At 39.3% G+C, this 19,869-nt stretch overlaps 1 protein-coding gene across 4 annotated transcripts in view; it reads right to left on the minus strand.

Annotated features, from left to right (window-relative positions):
* Positions 1-19,667, minus strand: part of NOL4 (nucleolar protein 4) — a 431,144-nt gene extending 411,477 nt beyond the window's left edge. For 3 of the 4 annotated variants that reach the window (XM_043558563.1, XM_043558562.1, XM_043558566.1), the window contains exon 1: positions 17,693-19,667. In XM_043558563.1, coding sequence (XP_043414498.1) covers positions 17,693-17,956 — 264 coding nt within the window. In that variant the 5' untranslated portion in view covers positions 17,957-19,667. Of the gene's footprint in view, positions 1-16,738; positions 17,167-17,692 lie in introns of those variants that run through there. The other variant, XM_043558564.1, reaches the window with a different exon arrangement.
* Between the last annotated feature and the right edge of the window lie 202 nt (positions 19,668-19,869).

Consider the following 19,869-nt stretch of genomic DNA (forward strand, 5'->3'; position numbering starts at 1 on the left):
TTAACTCTAATTTTAAATTAACATATTCCAAATTAGTGAAACCAAACAAATCATCAAATGACTTATTTTATAATGGTAGCTTTTATAGAGCAAGATTAATTAAAACAAATATACCAAAATTCCTCCATGACCTCAGGTAAACACCAAAGAGTATGTAAGCAGAGACTACTAAGGGAACAATGACCCACATCTCCAATTCAAACAAACCTTTGATATTAGATTTGAAAATCTCATCTAATTAGGTCAATTGGTTACAGCATGATGCTAATATGGCCTAGCTAGTCATTAGATCCTCATATATGCCACCTAGCTTTGTGCTCTAGATTAAACCTCTAAAGCCCTCTAGCCATCTGGCAAGTACAGTTAGGTCCAAATGTAAGCATCCTCCTTTGAACCCTCTCATCTTGGCACTCCATCAGAGAATAAGACTTCAAAAATACTTGAACTTTATTCCAATAACTGCTACCTTTATACATAATGATGACTCATAAATCTGCAAGTAATATTTCCTGAAAAGACATGATAACTTTTAAAAAGGAAGAAAAATAACCACTAATAACAAAACACTAGCTCTCTGCTTCTAAGACAGGTTATTCCTTTTTATTACCAAAACTAAGCTTCCCAGTTACTGAACTTATCTTCTGAATCTCCTTCTCAACCTTCCAGTTTCGAACAGCTCCCAACAGTGGTAAGATCTGTAACTGTGAGAGAAACTACCACAAATAAATACTTGATTTATTAGGAAGAGTAGAACTTAAGAGCACACTGAATAAACCTCAGATAGAAAGAAAGAAAATAAAAAGAAAGATTTTCCCTTCTCAACATAGAGAAGAGAAAAGGATTCCCAGTTCCCAGGAAGACTTTAAAACAGAAGATACCTATCTGTGTTATTTCCTATTTCCTAGCCCACAATTGTTAGGTGGTTCTCCTTTAAAATGCATATTTGGGGCACTTGAGTGGCTCAGTCAGTTAAGCATCTGACTTTGGCTCAGGTCATGATCTCATGGTTCAGGAGTTTGAGCCCCATATTAGGCTCTGGAGCCTGCTTCAGATTCTGTGTCCCCCTCTCTCTCCGCCCCTCCCATCCTCCTGCTGCCTCTCTCTAAAGTAAATAAACAGTAAAAAAAATTTGTAATAAAATAAAATGCATATTATGTTAAAATAATTATTTTAAAATAAAATTATAGAATGGTTATTCCTAATAAAGGATATTATATTTTGCTGTATCTTCTGTGTATTTTTTCAAAAATACTTCAACATAAATATAATTATGTAAATAATAATAATCTCTTCTGATATGTGTACTGTTCTGTCTTGATCCTCCCATGAAAAACCTAAAACAGTAAGCTACCGTGTATTCTCTTTAGGAGATAGATGAAATATAGTGAAATAAAAATCATTTAAAAATAAAGACATTAAGAGAAAAAGCAAAGTTATATATATGTATATATGCATATATATACACATATGTAAATTCAATGATGGCTCATATTGTGAATATATACATATATATTCCTAATAATATATATGGATATATGTGTGTATATACATACATATATACATATACACACACATATATATGTGTATATACATATATATATACACACATATATACACATATATACATATATTATTAGGAACATATATGTATATATTCACAATATAAGCCATCATTAAATTTTTCAAATGATGTTAGAATTTTGTATTTTACTACTAAATTATGGACCATCTCATCAAAAATCATAAAAATAGCAAGACATTAGGCAATAGGTGGAAAGAACATTTAAATTATTCCCATCTGTATCTTAAACCATAAATAGTCATAGTCAAATATGCTTTTTAAAAAGTTCACTTGTTTTATTTTTTTAATCTTTATTTATTTTGGGAGAGCACACATGTGCATGAGCAGAGGAGGGGCAGAGCGAGAGAGGGAGAGAGTGAATCCCAACCAGGCTCCAGGCTGTCAGCACAGAGCCCGATGCGGGGCTCAATCTCACACCATGAAATCTTGACCTGAACTGAAATCAAGAGTTGGACATTTAACCAACTGAGCCACCCAGGCACCCCAAAGTTGACCTTTTTAATTGTGCATGAGCTTTTGAGAAGATTTGTACCAAGGAACTATGTATAAGTTTTCTTTTGCTGTGTAACCTGCAGATCGGGTGGCTTGAAACTTCACAAAATTACTATCTCACAATTTCTGTGGGTCAGAAGTACAGCACATTTTAAGGGTCCTCTGCTCAGGTTCCCACAAAGCTGAAATCAAAGTGTCAGCCAGCTACATTCTCATTTGGAAGCTCGCTTCCAAGTTTCCTTTGGTTGTTGGCAGAATCCATTCCCTTGTGGTTCTAGGACTTAAGTCCCTGTTGTTTTCCTATCTGTCTTCAAAGCATGCATGCTCTCAGCTCCTAGAGACTGCTGTCAGCTCTTAGCCACATGGTCCCCTCCATCTTAGACTTTGAAACTCTATTTCTTCTGCAATGAGCCAAAGAAAAACTCTCTGCTTTTAACAGGCTAATATGATTAAGTCAAACCTACTGAAAGAGTCCTCTTTCTTTTCTTTTTTTTTTTTTAAATTTTTTTTTCAACGTTTATTTATTTTTGGGACAGAGAGAGACAGAGCATGAACGCGGGAGGGGCAGAGAGAGAGGGAGACACAGAATCGGAAACAGGCTCCAGGCTCTGAGCCATCAGCCCAGAGCCCGATGCGGGGCTCGAACTCACGGACCGTGAGATCGTGACCTGGCTGAAGTCGGACACTTAACCGACTGCGCCACCCAGGCGCCCCAAGAGTCCTCTTTCTTAAAGTCAACATATAACAACATATAACATATAACATATGTTGACTTTCTTAAAGTCAACATATAACATAACAAAACTGTGGGAGTGACACAGCTCATCATATTCACGGGTTCTACCCACACTCACAAAGGAAGGGGATTAAACTAGTGTGAGGGTCATTTGGAAGTCATCTCAGAATCCTGCCTATCACAGTGTACAAAAATTAAAGGATAACAGGGAAGATTCACAGTGGCAGAGACAGGCAGGTGGGTATAAAATCAATGAAGTATGAGCAAGATTTAAAATACTGCTTTAAAGCATAACGGCCATTTTAATAAATATTTGAAACATTAGCTTGACTTTGAAAAGGCCTGAGCTTGAATAAGTATTCTTTTTTTTTTTAAGATTTTTAAGTAACCTCTATACCCAACATGTGCTTGAATTCATGAACCCTGAGATCAAGAGTTACGTGCTTTCCCAACTGAGCCAGCTAGGTGCCTCTTGAGTAAGTATTCTATACAGAATGTTCCAGTTGGGTTTTTAGAAGGATTTCTCTGGGAAGTCTTTATAACTGTGGAGATAGTAACAACTAAAAGATGAACAATCATTTCTCCTCAACTCCAAAAGCAAAGAAACAAAAAATCCTGTTTATTATAAGATGGCTTGATTCATATTCCTATTAGTGCCTTTAAATTTTTTCTTACATTTCATAATTTCTATTTTTAACATTTTATTGGACTTGTCTGAGATTTGTACAGCCTGATTCAATTATACATAATTCGATTATAACATCAGGTTACTAAATTTTAATCACAAACTGCTTGATACTTTGAATACTTATATAATCTGTAACTATAACATTTCAAACAGTGTGGCAAGTCAAAGGAACTATTTAGCTTCTGTTTTACTCATCTGATACATATTCCACAATATAAACTGCTGAAAGACATCAAGTCTCTACCTATAAGACCTAAATCATGACATCCCTGCTCAAACACTTTTGGGAGCTGTCATTCCCTATAGAATGAAGTCCAAACATTTTAACATTACAATAGGGGTGTCCCATAATTTTGCCCCAGCCTAATTTCCCAACTTCATCTTTCATCATACCCTACACTTCAACTATTCTTGACTGTGCACCATCCCCTAAACATGCCTTTGATGAAACAACCTCTCCCATCACACCAACACCAAACATATACCATTGTTTTGTGGATGTCAAGGATTTGTATAGCTAAGATATTATTTTTATATTGTGTTGGTTAAGTACAGAGGCACCCTTTGTAATAAAAAAAAAGGTGATAATTTAGTTGAAGGGTAAGCTCTTAAACACAATGCTCTACCGTGAGGCAAAATTGCACTATAGATTAATTATTTATAAATTGGTATATGCATACCCCAGGTGAAGAAGAAAATATTAAAACATATGCACTGAATTTTTTTAAATTTAGTTTTTAGATAGAGACAGAGTGCAAGCCAGAGTGGGGCAGGGAGAGGGAGACACAAAATCTGAAGCAGGTTCAAGGCTCTGAGCTGTCAGCACAAAGCTTGACGTGGGGCTTCAACTCACAAACCATGAGTTCATGACCCAAGCTGAAGTTGGCTGCTTAACTGACTGAGCCACCCAGGCGTCCCAAAACTTTTGTGTATTTTAATCTCAGCACTATATATTTATATTTTTGAGTATTTTAATTATTATTGTGTTAATTATTGATACAGTAGTATATCTACATAATCTATAAAAATAAATATATATATCAGGGACATGTTCATTTTTTTATCAACTGGAGTGCATTATTGTAAAAGTCTGAAGATCATGTCAAGGACTCTGGAATCCAACTTAAATGGTTTCCACCTGAACTCTTCCATCTGAACACTTTGAAGTTATGTGACTTTAAAAAGTCACCTTAGGAGTACCTGACTAGCTGAGTCGGTTGAGTGTCCAACTCCTGATTTCAGCTCAGATTATGATCTCATAGTTCATGGGATGGAGCTCCGCATTCCCTCTGCTCTGACTACACGGAGCCTGCTTGGGATTCATTCATTCATTCATTCATTCTCTCTCTCTCTCTCTCTCTCTCTCTCTCTCTCTCTCTCTCTCTCCCCCCCCCATCCCCACTCATGTGAGTATGCACATGCTCTCTCAAAATAAGCATTAGAAAATAATACAATAAAAAGTCATCTTAAACCACAATTTTCTCAAGTGTGTAATAAAAAGCATTAACGACCATCGGACTATTGCCAACATTAAAGGGGATGGTATTTCCCTCAAAGTGATTATCCCAATCCTTAACCTCTGGTAAGGACTCGATAAATGTGAGGCATTATTATTGTTATTGTTACTAATGGTGATACATTCAATACTTGCATCGCCTAAGAAAGAAGCATGTCCACTGAAGACATCTAGATGAGGAGCAAAGTCACCAGTTTCCAGTCTTGAAGAGTGCTTACCCTTGTGCACTGCTGGTGGCACTACAAGATGGTGCAACTGCTATGGAAAACAGTATAACAGTTCCTCAAAAGAACTAAAATTATAACTACTCCAGCAATCCCACTTGTGGGGTATCTAAAAAGAATTATAGATCTAAAAGAAAATATCTGCAGGTAGTATCTATTACCTATAGATATAAAGACTATATATCCAAAAGAATTGAAAACAGGATCTTGAGGAATATTCCCACACCCATGTTCATAGCAGTACTACTCACAATAGCCAAGGGGTTGAAGGAACCCAAATGTCCATCAACAGATGAGTAGATGGAGAAAATGTGGTCTATACATAGAATGGCATGTTATTCAGCCTTAAAAAGGAAGGAAATCCTGCCATATACTATGACATGGATGGCTTCTAAGGACATTCTGCTAAGTGAAATAAGTCAATCACAAAAAGACAAATACTGTAGGATTCCACTTATAAGAGGTATCTAACATAGTCGTATCCATAGAAACAGAAAGTAGAATGGTGGTTACCAGGGACTAGAAGAAGGGAGAAAGGGGAGGAAATTGTTACTTAACGGGTACAGAGTTTCAGTTTTACAATATAGAAAGGTTCTGGACGTCTGTTGTATGATAATATGTCTGTAGTTAATACTTTTCTTTTTCTGTTTTCACTCATATGTGGAATTTGAGAAACATAACAGAAGACCATGGAGGGAGGGAAGTGGAAAAAAGTAGTTACAAACAGAGAGGAAGGGAGGCAAACCATAAGAGACTCTTAAATACAAAGAACAAACTGAGGGTTGATGGGGGGGTGGGTGAGAGGGGAAAACTAGTGATGGGCATTGAGGAGGGCATTTGTTGGGTTGAGCACTGGGCATTGTATGTAAGCGATGAACCTTGGGAATCTACTCCTGAAGCCAAGAGCACACTGTATACACTGCACGTCAGCTAATTTAACAATAAACTGTATTTAAAAAAAAAAATATTTATTTGGGGCGCCTGGATGACTCAGTCGGTTGAGCGTCTGACTTCGGCTCAGGTCATGATCTCGCGGTCCGTGAGTTTGAGCCCCGCATCAGGCTCTGTGCTGACCGCTCAGAGCCTGGAGCCTGTTTCAGATTCTGTGTCTCCCTCTCTCTCTGACCCTCCCCCGTTCATGGTCTGTCTCTCTCTGTCTCAAAAATAAATAAACGTTAAAAAAAAAAATTTAAAAAAAATATTTATTTTTGAAAGAGAGAGAGCATGAGTGGGGGAGGGACAGAGAGAGAGGGGACAAAGGATCCCAAGCGGACTCTTCACTGAAAGCTGAGATCCCAATGCAGGGCTCAAACTCACAAACGGTGAAATCATGACCTGAGACAAAGTCGAACGCCAACTGACTGAGCCACCCAGATGCCCCTGTACTTAATATTTTCAACCGTACAATTAAAAATGGTTATAATTGGGGCACCTGGGTGGCTCAGTAAGTTAAGCATCTGACTTCAGCTCAGGTCATGATCTCACAGCTCATGAGTTCGAGCCCCACGTCAGGCTCTGTGCTGACAGCTCAGAGCCTGGAGCCTGCTTCCAATTCTACGTGTGTCTCTCTCTCTCTGTCCTTCCTCACTCCTGCTCTGTCTCTCTGTCCCTGTCTCTCTCTCTCTCAAAAATAAATAAATATTTTTTTAAAATTTAATGGTTATGATTAATTTTTTGTTATGTGTTTTTACACAAATTTTAATTAATTAATTAATTACATTTAGTGAAAAAAGCATTCAATTTAGCTATGAAACTAGCTAATGTATGATGGTAAATAAGAACGTCCCATCATGTGGTGTTGGTCTAGGAAGTTTTTCATTTATTCCATTTATACTGAGCACAAGGATACATCACACATTATTCAAGCACTGGAGATCAAATCCCTTCCTTCAAAGGTTTTTGGGAAAATTACCAAATTATTATGCAATGGTTATATTGTTTGGTATGGTATATGGTAAGAATATGATAGATTCAAGAGATACTAAGTTCACAGAGTTAATAGTATTCTGTTGAGTACCGACTATGAAAGGGGAGGAAAAGGGGGAAATAAAAAATGTCCCATTGATTTTTGCCTTTGGATAGATAAGTTGTATTGTCATGCATGCAGAAAATTAATTTAAAAAGAAAAAGCAAAAGAAAAGATGAACAAAATTAATAAACTTACAGCAAGATTCATCAAGAAAAAGAAAGACAGGGGCCAATAAAATCAGAAATGAAAAAAGAGAAGTTATAACAGATATCACAGAAATACAAAAAATATGAGACTATTATGAACAATTATAGAACAAATAATTAGAAAACCTAAAAGAAATGAATAAATTCCTAGAAACATATACTCTTTCAAGATTGAATCAGGAAGAAACAGAAAATCTCAACAGAGTGGTTACTGGTAATGAAGATGAATCAGTAATCACAAAACTCCCAACAAACACAAGGCAAGGACCAGACAGCTGCAGAGGTGAATTCTACCAAACATTGAAAGAATAGTTAATACGTATCCTTCTCAAACTCCAAAAATGAAAGAGGAAAGAATGTTTGCAAGCTCATTCTATGAGGCCAGCATTACCCTGGTGTACCAACCAGACAGACACCAAAAGGAAAAGTATAGGCCAATATCCCTGATGAAGACAGACCCAAAAATCTTTAACAAACCAAATCCAACAATACATTTAAAAGATCATGCACCATGATCAGGTGGGATTTATTCCAGGCATGCAAATCTGCAAAATCAATCAACATGATATATACCACATTAATAAAATTAAGGATAAAAATCATATGATTATCACAAGAGATGCAGAAAAGCATTTAACAAAATTCAACATCCACTTATGATAAAAATTCTCAACAAAGTAGGTAAAGAGGGAACATGCCTCAAAATAATAAAGGCCATATATGACAACTCAAAACCTGAAAGCTTTTCCTCTAAGATCAGGAACAAGAGAAGAATGCCCACTCTCACCACTTTTATTCAGTACAGTACTGGAAGTCCTCACCACTGCAATTGAATAAGAAAAATAAATAAAAGGCATCCAAATTAGAAAAAAAAAATAGAAGAGGGTGCGCCCAGGTGGCCCAGTTAGTTACACATCCAACTCTTGATCTCAGCTCAGGTCATGATCTCAGAGTTTGTAAGTTCGAGCCCCATGTTGGGCTCTGTGCTGATGGTGCATAGCCTGTTTGGGATGCCGTCTCTCCTTCTCTCTGCCCTTTCCTGGCTTGTGTGCGTGCTCTCTCTCAATATAAGTAAATAAACATTAAAAAAAATAGAAAAAAAAGCAAAACATCAGTATTGTTAAGTACTGTTAAGATGTCCATACTACCCAAAGCAATCTAGAGATTCAAAGCAATCGTTATCAAACTACCAATGGTGTTTTTCAAAGAACTAGAATAAATAATCCTAAAATTTGTACGGAACCAGGAAAGACTCTAAATAGCTAAAGCAATATTGAGAAAAAGAAAACTGGAGGTATCACTCTCCTAGATTTCAAACTATACTAAAAAACTATAGCAATCCAATCAGATTATACTGGCATAAGAACAGACACATAGATCAGTGGAACAGAACAGAGATCCCAGAAGTAAACTCATGCTTCTATGGTCAGTTAATCTACAACAAAGGAGACAAGCATACACAATGGGGAAAAAATAGTCTCTTTTCAATAAATGGTGTTTGGAAAACCGGACAGCTACATGGGAAAGAATGAAAGCGGACCACCTTCTTACACCATACACAAAAATAAATTCAAAATGTATTAAAGACTTAAATCTAAGCCCTGAAACCAGAAAACTCCTAGAAGAAAACAAAAGCAGTAAGTTTTTTGACATTTACCTTTTACAAAAGTAAAAAGAAACAAATGGGACTACATCAAACTAAAAAGCCTTTTTTTTTTAACGTTTATTCATTTTTGAGACAGAGAGAGACAGAGCATGAACAGGGGAAGGTCAGAGAGAGAGGGAGACACAGAATCCAAAACAGGCCCCAGGCTCCGAGCTGTCAGCACAGAGCCAGACACGGGGCTCAAACTCACAGACCGCGAGATCATGACCTGAGCCGAAGTCAGCCGCCCAACCGACTGAGCCACCCAGGCACCCCAGAAAAAAAAGCCTTTTGACAGCAAAGAAAACCATCAACAAAACAAAAAGGCAATCTACTAAATGGGAGAAGATATTTGCAAATGACATTTCTGATAAGAGGCTGACACTTAAAATATATAAAGAACTCATAAAGCTCAGTATTGACAAAACAAAATCCAATTAAAAATCATCAGGGAAATATAAATCAAAACCACAATGATAGACCACCTCACACCTGTTGGAAAGGCAAGTATCAAAAAGGCAAGAAATAACAAGTGTTGACAAGGATGTGGAGAAATGGGAAGGCTTATGTGCCATAGGTAGAAATGTAAATTGTGCAGCCGCTATGGAAAACAATGTAGAGGTTCCTCACTAAAAGTAAAAATAGAAATACCATAGGATCCCATAATCCAGCAATTCCACCTCTAGGTATTTATTAAAAAAAAAAAACCACCTATTTGAAAAGATGCATGCATCCCTCTGTTCATCACAGCATTATTTACAATAGCCAAGGTATGGAAGCAACCTGAATGTCCATTGATAGGTAAGTGGATAAAGAAGATGTAGCTATAAATATACAATATAACTCAGCCATAAAAAAGAATAAAATCTTGGCTGCTTGTGCCGACGTGGATGGGCCTAAAAGATATTTGCTGAGTAAAATACGTCAGAGAAAGACAAATACTGTATAATTTCACTTCTATGTGGAACCCCAAAAACAAAACAATTGAGGAAACAAAAAAGAAAGAGACTCAGATACAGAAAACAAACTGATGGTTGACAGAGGAGAGGGAGATAGGGAGATGGATGAAAAGGACAAGGGGATTAAGAGGGACAAACTTCCAGTTAGAAGATAAATAAGACATGGGAACATAGTGTCCAGAACAGTCAATAATATTGTAACAACTTTGTATGCTAACAGGTAAGTACACACTGTGATCATTTTATGATGTACATAAATATCAAATCATTATGTTGTACACCTGAAACTACAATGATATTGTCTGTCAATTATTACTCAATTGAAAAAAAAGATAATCCTTAAAAAAGAGGTAGGGATTACAACAAATATTCATGCTTTCATTTATTCAATACTGTTTTTAAAGGAGCATTTGCTGTGCACCAAATAATGGACATAAATGGCACAATGACTCTAATGAAATATAGACAGGAAGCGGGGGTGGGGGTGGGGGTGGGGAGGGAATATATTCCCAGGAAAATTATCATAAAAAGGAGCCTCTACATTTTTCAGAGTGTCCATTGGATGATTCATAGGCAAGCTATTATTTTAGTGCTTTCAATTTCTAAACAAAGGAGAGAAATACAGGTACTTTTTTTAAGGAGAAAAATGTACCATTTGTCACATTTCTGCTGTTCTCCTCTAAATTCACAATATAATGTTAAATGCTATACTCAGTTATAAAATAGAAAGGCAAAATAGTAAATGCTTCTTTTTCGTAAAACTTTACTGTATTAGCTTAGGGAAATTATAAAATTGTATTGAATTTACCATTTTTTTTCTGTTCCTCTTCCAATGTACAGTGCTAATAACTTTTTCTAAGTCTTTCAAATTATTGCATGGCTTCAAATCATTTTAATTTCTATTTGCCACCCTGAAATTATAATGAATGATTTATGAACTGTCATTTATTCTGGGAACCAAATATGTCATTTGGTTCACTATTTTAATGCTTAGCTGGATTCAGTCGAATAATAGGATAGATTTCAGCACAATTATTAAAAATGATAATACAAAAGAAAAAAGGTATCAGCCTGGAAGACCTAGGATGAAGGAATGGAGAGAAGAAAAAGTCATTTGGGGTTATGTTCAGTTTGAGGTGCTTTGGGATATCCTGGTAGAAACAACCAGTAGAAATCGTGAAAATTCAGATCTGAACCTCAGAAGATAATGCATTAAGTCACCAAAACAAATGTAACTGAAGTCATGGACATGAATGTAATTACTCAGTGGAAAAAGGAATTCAAAACATATCCCAGTGAAATTATTTGATTTCAAGGATAAAGAAGTAAACAATCCACGAAATTTGGAAAAATAGGGTTGCCTTAGGATTTTACGGAACAAACACATTATCAACAATGTTCTGGTGGTAAAAGTAAAATAAAGAAATCACTTAGTCAAGTTGTTCTTTAGTTACAAAGGCAAAAGGCAAATATTTTTAATTGCATACAAACCTCAAAGAATAGAACACATATTCCTTTCCTTAGAAAAAGAAAAATGACCAGGAATTGTAGCCAACCAAGTGATGAATCCAATCAAAGAATTCAGAAAAAAAAAAGGTAAAAGAATAAATAAGTATTTAAATATACCAAAGGAAAAACAATTGTGAGAACCAAATTATATACTATAACAAAACCTTAACAATAAAACCAAATATAGTATATTATATGATATAATGAACATAACACAATAAAATATATAATTACAATAAATGTAACATTAGATGTAATAAATACAGGCAATATAATATATGTAGCAAAACAGAAGAACAGTGAAATAGGCTCACTCTTCACCTACCATTGGAGAAAGTCAATAAGAATGAAATTGAAATCTGTTGTTGAAAAAAATGAATGGAATTCAATCTCTTAATGTTTTCTATTAACTTCAGGAAAAACACCTCTGAGAAGCATTTATTAATTAGCCACTTTTTTAATTTTGTGTTTTTATTTTTCTTTTGTTACATTTTGATGTTTTATGCTTCTTACTTAAATTAGCATACAATTATCATCCCAGTTTTGGAAAATTATTTCTGCGTGTCCATATCAATCAGTGTATCAATCACTATATCTAATCTTCTTTTGGTATATATGTTTAGACAGACATCTATAATGATGCTCATAATTAGCTAATGGTGGTTAAATCTGAATGGAGGGATTTAATGTGACTTAAAATTTCTTTCCCTTTCACTTAGGTTTTTTTAAATATTGAAAATGTATCACTTTTACAAAATAAAGTCATTTTTATTTTTTTAAATAAATATCTGAATAAATATACATTCATACAGATGTATTTTAACTCCTCGTGGCAGTGTAATTTTGAGTTTATAACATATACCTAATTACAATTACATCATGGTGTCCTTGCTTTCTTGGTAATACTTAGAAGAGCTTCTGTTGTTTTTGTTTTTTTAGCATTTACTATGTGCCAGACAGATACTACATACGCTATATGCTTATGAATTATTATTAACTCTTATCCAAAAGTAGTTAGACAAGTATTATTAGTGGCATTTACAAAGAGGAAACAGTGTCATTAGTCAAGAAACTTCTGCTTACTTGCAGCTATCGTAAATCTTGAATCGGGATTTAAATCTTGCTCTAAAATCTATACCCTGCCCACTATGCCATGTTTCCTGCCATCTATTGCTGTTCATGACGTTTATCTTATTATCCCAGAACTATCAAAAATGAATGTAATCTAAAACACAGCAGATTCATTTTATCTTGTATAAATAAAGTGTTGTATAAATACAACAGCTATTAGTGAAAGGTCTTTATAGTCTTGACAGGAGATTGAAATTCTCAGAAGTTCTGCCGTATCCCTGTATTTGCTTCTTCATCTTTCCTCTATACTATGCATGAAGTCTAGAGTGTAAAATCTTGAGAAGTAGAATCTCAGCTGGTTAGGAGGGTTATTGAGGGAAAATAAATGAGTGCTGAGTCTTGCCCCTCTTCCCCCGCCCACTATACTTACTAACAAGACAAGGAAGAACCAATGGAAAAGTCAAGAACTGGTATTTTAGGAAATATGTGTGGGATAGTCTTCATATATTAACAGAGTCTTATTTCCTCCATAAATTCAAGGGAATTATCTCTACAAGCCCTTGTCCCTAAATACACATGCCAAATTGGCCTCTTTTAAGGGTATACCCACGATTCTTGACAGCCTTAATTGGCACTGTGCTAGCGTTTTGATGTAGATGAGTTATTCCTCACAATTCTCAAGGAACCACTAAAGTCAGCTTATAAGCCACATTGCTGAGACTCGTACTTGGGATCTATTTGACCCCCAAAGACCTCTGCTATAGAGTTCTCCAAAATACCGGAATATAGAGAAAAATGCATTGGTTATCAACAGCAATGCCTGTCTTAAAAGTATAGGAGATAAGCAAAACTTTGTTTATATCTTAATTACTATTATTATGATTTGTCTGTGTCAGAGATATAAAGTATCCTAATGTGTGGCTAGCATTCAGTTTTGTTTTCTGGAATTTCTGTAGCAAATTTCAGATCAAGGCCTAATATGCATGATGTGTGCCTCACGAGTGAAGTTAGGCCTGATAGCAATGTATATGAACTCCTTATGAGGAATTATTTCCTTCACTCTTGATAGAGCATAGAGAATTTGTAACCAAAACCACAGAGAACTAAGAAAGCAGTAACTATTCATAAACCAGTCCATGAATATTCATTCTAATCACTATGTACTAATCAATTAGTATACACAGTAAGAACAAAATGAAATCTGAGTCTACAGATTGCAGAACTGAATACATCATCATTTTTAAATGACATAACTAAAGATAATACATTTTCCTTTCTGGATGAAAATTCATTTTATGTTCCCTAGTGGACTACATACACAGAAGGCAAAAATTGGACCTAAGTGTCCATTCCTACATATACATATACATATCCTACATACTCACATAATTGCATATTCATTGCTTTGTTTGCTTAAGACTGAAAAACAAATAAAATTGTGAGTTTGCCAAATTGCCTGTTTTAAACAATGTGGCGGGCCTTTAAAAAATACACAATAATGCATTCATCCAATACGAATAGAAAAATAATGAATTTTCTGGTTATTTCCTAAGTTTATCTTTCATACTACCAAGTGGTATCTATAATGTGTTTTGGTAGTTTGAATTACAAGTCGATGTTTCAACTAATTGTGGCCAAAACCAAAATGTCAACCAGGATGGAAAGCTTCTAAAAACAAACTAAACTGAAACTACCAAAAATGTAAAACAGAATAACCAAAGTAACACTAATTTAAAATGATCACTGATGAAACATTTTATAGTAAACGTCAGACCTTTGCCATAGTTTTTTTCAGAACTGTTTTAAGTTATTCACTTCACTCATTTAAATTTATGATATCTTTAACGAAAGAACACATAAAAATAATGGCGGTGGGGTGAACAAAACTTAGATGCAATGCTCAACAAACTGCACGTGCGCGTATATACACGTGTGTGCACGTGCATGCAGGCACACACGCAGATCCTCCTCCAGACCTAAAATGGCTGAGTTGCAGGATGTTGTTGCTTGGCGACCAAACAGTATCTCCTCAGCCACAGAGTAATCTAAACAGTGATAGATATGCCCCCCTCAGCTTTGGGCATGGCCAGGACAAATATTAAAGGGCATGTTTATCTTTCTAGTATCCTACATTTTCATTTGAAGTCTGTTGTCACTTGCTTGATTTTGTCATCAATTAAATTTAGATTTTAGGGGAAAGAGTATTTGCAAAGCTACAGCTATTCGTTTAAGAAAAGAGGTAGAACCAAGCTTCTTTCAGACTGAAAGCTAGTCCTGTTTCTATTAAGTCTATGTGCTGTGTCTACTCTGTTCTGGTACGACCTCCCAGTTGTGATCAGTCTCCCTTTCTTTCATTAAAGACAAGCAGTTAATTAGCCCCAGCCTGTCCTCTTCCCTTCTGTCTGTCCCTTTTCAAGGTAGTAATGATGTCTAATTACCAGCAGCAGTGGGTTACTGCAACATCAGGCGCAAATCTCTCTCGCTGACAGCAAAGCTAGCCGCAAACCCTCAAACCTCAAACAGCTAGAATGATTCTTCCGTCTACTTGAAAATACCAAAAACAGTACTTTATTTCAGCCAAGATATGCCTTTGACTTTAAAATATATTTTTTTTGTCTTTCTGGTGATTGTACTCCCACTACTACAAGGAAAAACTCATTCTTAAGGAAGAAATAATTTGAGATGCGGAGAAACACATGATAAAAGGGGAACCTTTTATTTATTTTTTAACTTGTTGAAATGATGATTGGCTGTCTTTCAGGGAAGGCGGAGCCTATAATTCTATGAGAGGAGCAGCATAAAATTTTCATAAAGAGCAACAGAAGAGTTCATGAATTAAAAACCTCTTCAACATTTCAAAACAGGCTTGAATGAAGAGCAAAGCCCTTAAATACTACTACATGGAAACCACTATCTAAGAATATCACCTGATGAATTACATTTTCCCCCATAAATATATGAAATCTTTACTGAAAAGAAAAATATGTGTTACTTTAGTATTCACCCTGAAGTTGTTTTTCTGTTAGATGTCTTAGCAATAATTCTTTATCAACTCTGCAAAAATTTTTGAATGAAAATATCGGTATCTGAACATGTGAATTCTGATTTGAATTACTGGCATCCATATTTATCTTACTGCCTCTACAGCCATTACACAATTTATGTTATTTACAATTTTTTGTTAATGTTTTAAAAGGGCACATCTGTTTATACATATAGTGGATATACCCAAAGTATAAATTGGACCAATTCATACAGGGTGGAAACTATCTGACAGGTATGCAGGAACCTGACTTTAATGTAAAAGGAATGAAAAACAAACCTCCCAGCTAGCAATTGTTATGAAAAACATATAGAATATGATTAAATATTTAGGTAAATATACTTTAAATTATTATTTTATTTATTCAATTAGCCCAGTGTTCCCCTAAAGGATAATACGTTCTTATGTTTTGAATTCTCATTTACTTTGTCTAACAATAAGTTATTTTTAAAAATCAGGTTAAGTTACTCCTGATACAAATGAATCAAAGCACTTAATTCTCTACAACAGACTTCTGCTCATCCAGATGTAAATAAACCTCAGTTCTAATCCAGACCCAGCTAGTTCTCATTATTTAGTAAAGCAAGACCGTAATCTCACCATTGTCTTTAGCAATGCCACGTTCAAAGAGAAGGCTGTGTTTGTAGATCTACCTCCCAGAAAATTCCAACAACAGTACTTTTTGGAAAAAAAAAAAAACAGAACTTTTATGTGTGTTTCTGTTTCACCTTTATTTCCGTTTCCCGTTTTCCACATACATTCCAAAACAAACACACTTCCTTCAAACTACCCCTAACGAATCTCAGATAACCACTAACTGGTTTTCCAAACCTAAAAGAGCGCTCCAAATAATCCTCTGAAAAAACCTTCCATGCACAGATTTCCAATTGCATATACCTCCGTTTGAGACAGAAGAATAGCTTGCAAGACATCTCCTTTCTAGCATCCTCCAGGAACACTGCACGGGAAAGGGCTGCCAGTATGGGGGGTGGGGGAGCGGGTGGAACAGGAGCAAATGCTCAAGAAACCCCAAAGCCAGGCAAAAATGCAAAGGATGCCAGATACCCTCCCCCACCCCTACTCCAGGCGAGTACCCACCGTTCCATGACGGAGAAAGAGGTCTTATGGATCTGATCTGCAATCCTACTTGGAGCCCACAGTTCCCATCTTCTTAAAAAGGCAATCGACGCTGCTGCCGCTCGCCAGCCTCACAGCCTTCTGCCCTGTACACCAGGCTCTCAGTGCCCAGCACCTTGCTGCGCCTGGGCTTAGAGCTTCGTGGCCCTGAGACTAGAGCTATCCCAGAATGAGGAGCAAACACATGTACCATTTGATTGCGCCCAAACCCATGTCTCTTTGTTGTTCATCATGTAGCGGCGGCTTTATTTGTGAAAGGGGGAAGTGAGAAAGGGAATGGGGGGCGGGGAGGAGGAATCTCCCGGACCTCATCCACAATCTAAATAGTCGTGGCAAGATCTCTGGGAGTGCTCAAGGCGATCGGATAGCCCTGCGTCTCCCGGGCGGCGGTCTAACAATAAAACCGGATAGTGTCGGGGGGCGGGGGAGGGGGGAACCCCACATCTCTGACCAGCGCCACAATCGGGCTTTGTGCCAGTTAGGAGACACTGTAGACGATCGATCAGAATCGTCTATTATCAGAGCGTGCGTCTGGGGTTCCAGCGTGGCCTTTATGCTTGGTGGCAAAAGCGGGACACGCGCCAGGCGCCCAGCGAAGGACACGGGACAATGGCCCGACCCGAGGACGCTGGAAGCCGCCCGACCCGGGGATGGAAGCTCCAGGAGCGGGTTCAGGAGCCTGGGAGGCGAGCTCTGGTGGTGCGCTGCCGCTTTAAAATAAAGGACCACAAAGACTCCACCGTGGGGGAAACGCGCCTGGCTCATGCGAGTGGGGACGACTTGGGGAGGGGGGCTGAGAAAGGTGGGGGGCACACGAGCCAACGGTGGCTCACGGCTCCCCCTTTCTCCCCCCCTCTCTCCCCTCCCCGCCGGCTGCTCCCGCAGACAAATAACAGAGGAAGGGGAGTCACTCACCGTGGTCTTGACCGGCACGTAAAGCACTTGCTTGGCGCAGCCGCCGCCCCCGCGGACCTCGTCCGGCTGGCCCAGCTGGAAGCCCTTCGATTTGACCCAGAATTTAAATTTGGCGTTGTCCGTGGAGCTCGACTCGGAGCCGTTGAGGAGCTGGACGATCCGCTCGTATTTCTTACGGGTCACCGTCTTGGTCTTGCCTGAGTCCCCGTAAGTCCTGAGGCACCAGTCCTGGAACTGGCGGTACATGTCGCGCTCGCTCTCCATGTTCCCCGCTCCCGGTCGCTGGCTGGATGCTCCCAGCGCACTTCGCACCTGTTCACCCCGGGCTCATGAAAAATGCGGCCCCGGCCACGATGTAGGGACGCGAGGTCCCGGCCGCCGCCGGAGCCTGCCTCGGGTGGGGGGAGGAACGGGGAGAGGGGAGGAGGGTCCGGTTGGGCACCAGCAATCAATGCCCCGTGCTACCAAGTCTCTGGTTCATTCGTAATTGCAACGGATGTCTCGGACGCTGGTCTCGGACGCTTTTCTCGTCCTCTTAGTGATGGGTCTCTTTAATATTGTGTGATTAGGACCATCCCAACAGCATCTGGCCCAGAGGAGCTGGGTTTTAAATAATTAAAATCCCATTCCTTGGTTTATTAAAAATCCCAATATTGACTTGGGGTGGTCCCTGGACGCTTCACCCCGGGGCTGTGTCCGGGGCAAGGCAGGTGGAGCGCCGCGCCGCCTCCCAGCGCGCGCCCCAGAAGCTTCCCTGGCCGCTGGCCCCACCGTGCAGGAGCAAGGGCTGAGCTTCTCTCGAAAGCAGCCGCCCGGCCGAGCGCCTGTGAGCCCCGAAGGGCACCCGGGTCCCCGGGCTCTCCTTCCTCCAGGGTCCCGTTACGCTTCGACCTTCCCTGCGTGGGGCGTTAAGGGACTAGAAAGAGAGAAAGTTCTTACCTGTCATGTTGTTAAGCCTATCAAATCCTGCTACACAGGAAATCATTAAGGTATTTTTTTTAATGGTTTAAAATGTCATTTCTTCATATGCATTTAGGCTAAATTCCAATCCTGCAGGTAGGTTCCAGGAGTTAAGTCCCAGAATTAACAAAACATTCGTGGATATTTGGCCATAGTTCTATAGGAAAGGCTGTGATAGCCCAAACAGATAGCCGCTCCAGGGGGATGTGGGTAAACGAAGGCAGGCCGCGGGCGGCGGGTCTCCCGGATAATGACGGGGTCCCCAGACAGGACTCCTCTGGTTTCTGCTGGACTGGGTACAAGGCATAGAAGTAAGTTTATAATACAGATGCTTAAAACCCTTTGCATGAAATTAAAATATACAGAGAAATTATTTTCCCCTTGCTTGGTTACAGTTTGCAGTTCACACAGGAGGTTTCGTATGTCTATTTTCCCCCTGCCACGTCATGGACACCCCTCCACTGCTCAGAGTAGCCAAATATGAGTTCCTCTGGACGATTTTCTCAAGCAAATGAAATCGGCGGCTTCTCCATTCAGGATTTCCACCCGTTGGTTACAGAGCTGGAAATAGGGGAGTTCCCATCCTCCTCGCGCTGCGTGCGATTGCGGCCGCTCCTCTTTATTCTACTCTCTGCGGAGGCCCGCGCCCGTCCCGGGAGGCGCCTCTGCCCGGAAGGCGGCCCGACCAGTGCCCCGCGCCTGGTCCGCGTCCTAGCCCACCTTCGCCCCTCGTCGTCGTCTCCCAGACGAAAGCCCCGAATGGGAACGCTGAGTGTTTGTACCCACTGCGCCGCAGCTGGTCCCGGCACTTGCAAAATGGTCAGTGGCTCCTGCTCGGCCAGGCTGAGTGCGTGCGTGTGTGTGAGCAAGGGAGCGAGGGTGTGCGGTGTGCGGGGGGGGTGGGGGGTGCGCCGTGTGTGCGCGCGTCTCCGGGAAGGTCTCGCGGCGGCTGGAGCCGGGACTGACAGCCCGGGCGGAGCGCGAGCAGCTCCACACACTAAACCTCTCGCCTCTCCCCTCACCCCTACCCCTCCCACTCCCCTCTCCTCCCACCCCCCCCTCCTCCCTGGCCTCTTCCAAGCTCTCTGATTGGCCAATGGGACAAAAGTTTCTGTGGAGACGGCTGGGCGCTGACGTCACGGGCAGAATTGTCCCATTTAGGGATCCCGGGGGCAGTGCGCATGCTGCAGGCTGCAGGTTAGAGGCAGGAGGAGGTA

Source organism: Prionailurus bengalensis, chromosome D3, assembly GCF_016509475.1.
Source record: "Prionailurus bengalensis isolate Pbe53 chromosome D3, Fcat_Pben_1.1_paternal_pri, whole genome shotgun sequence".
Classification (NCBI taxonomy): domain Eukaryota; kingdom Metazoa; phylum Chordata; class Mammalia; order Carnivora; family Felidae; genus Prionailurus; species Prionailurus bengalensis.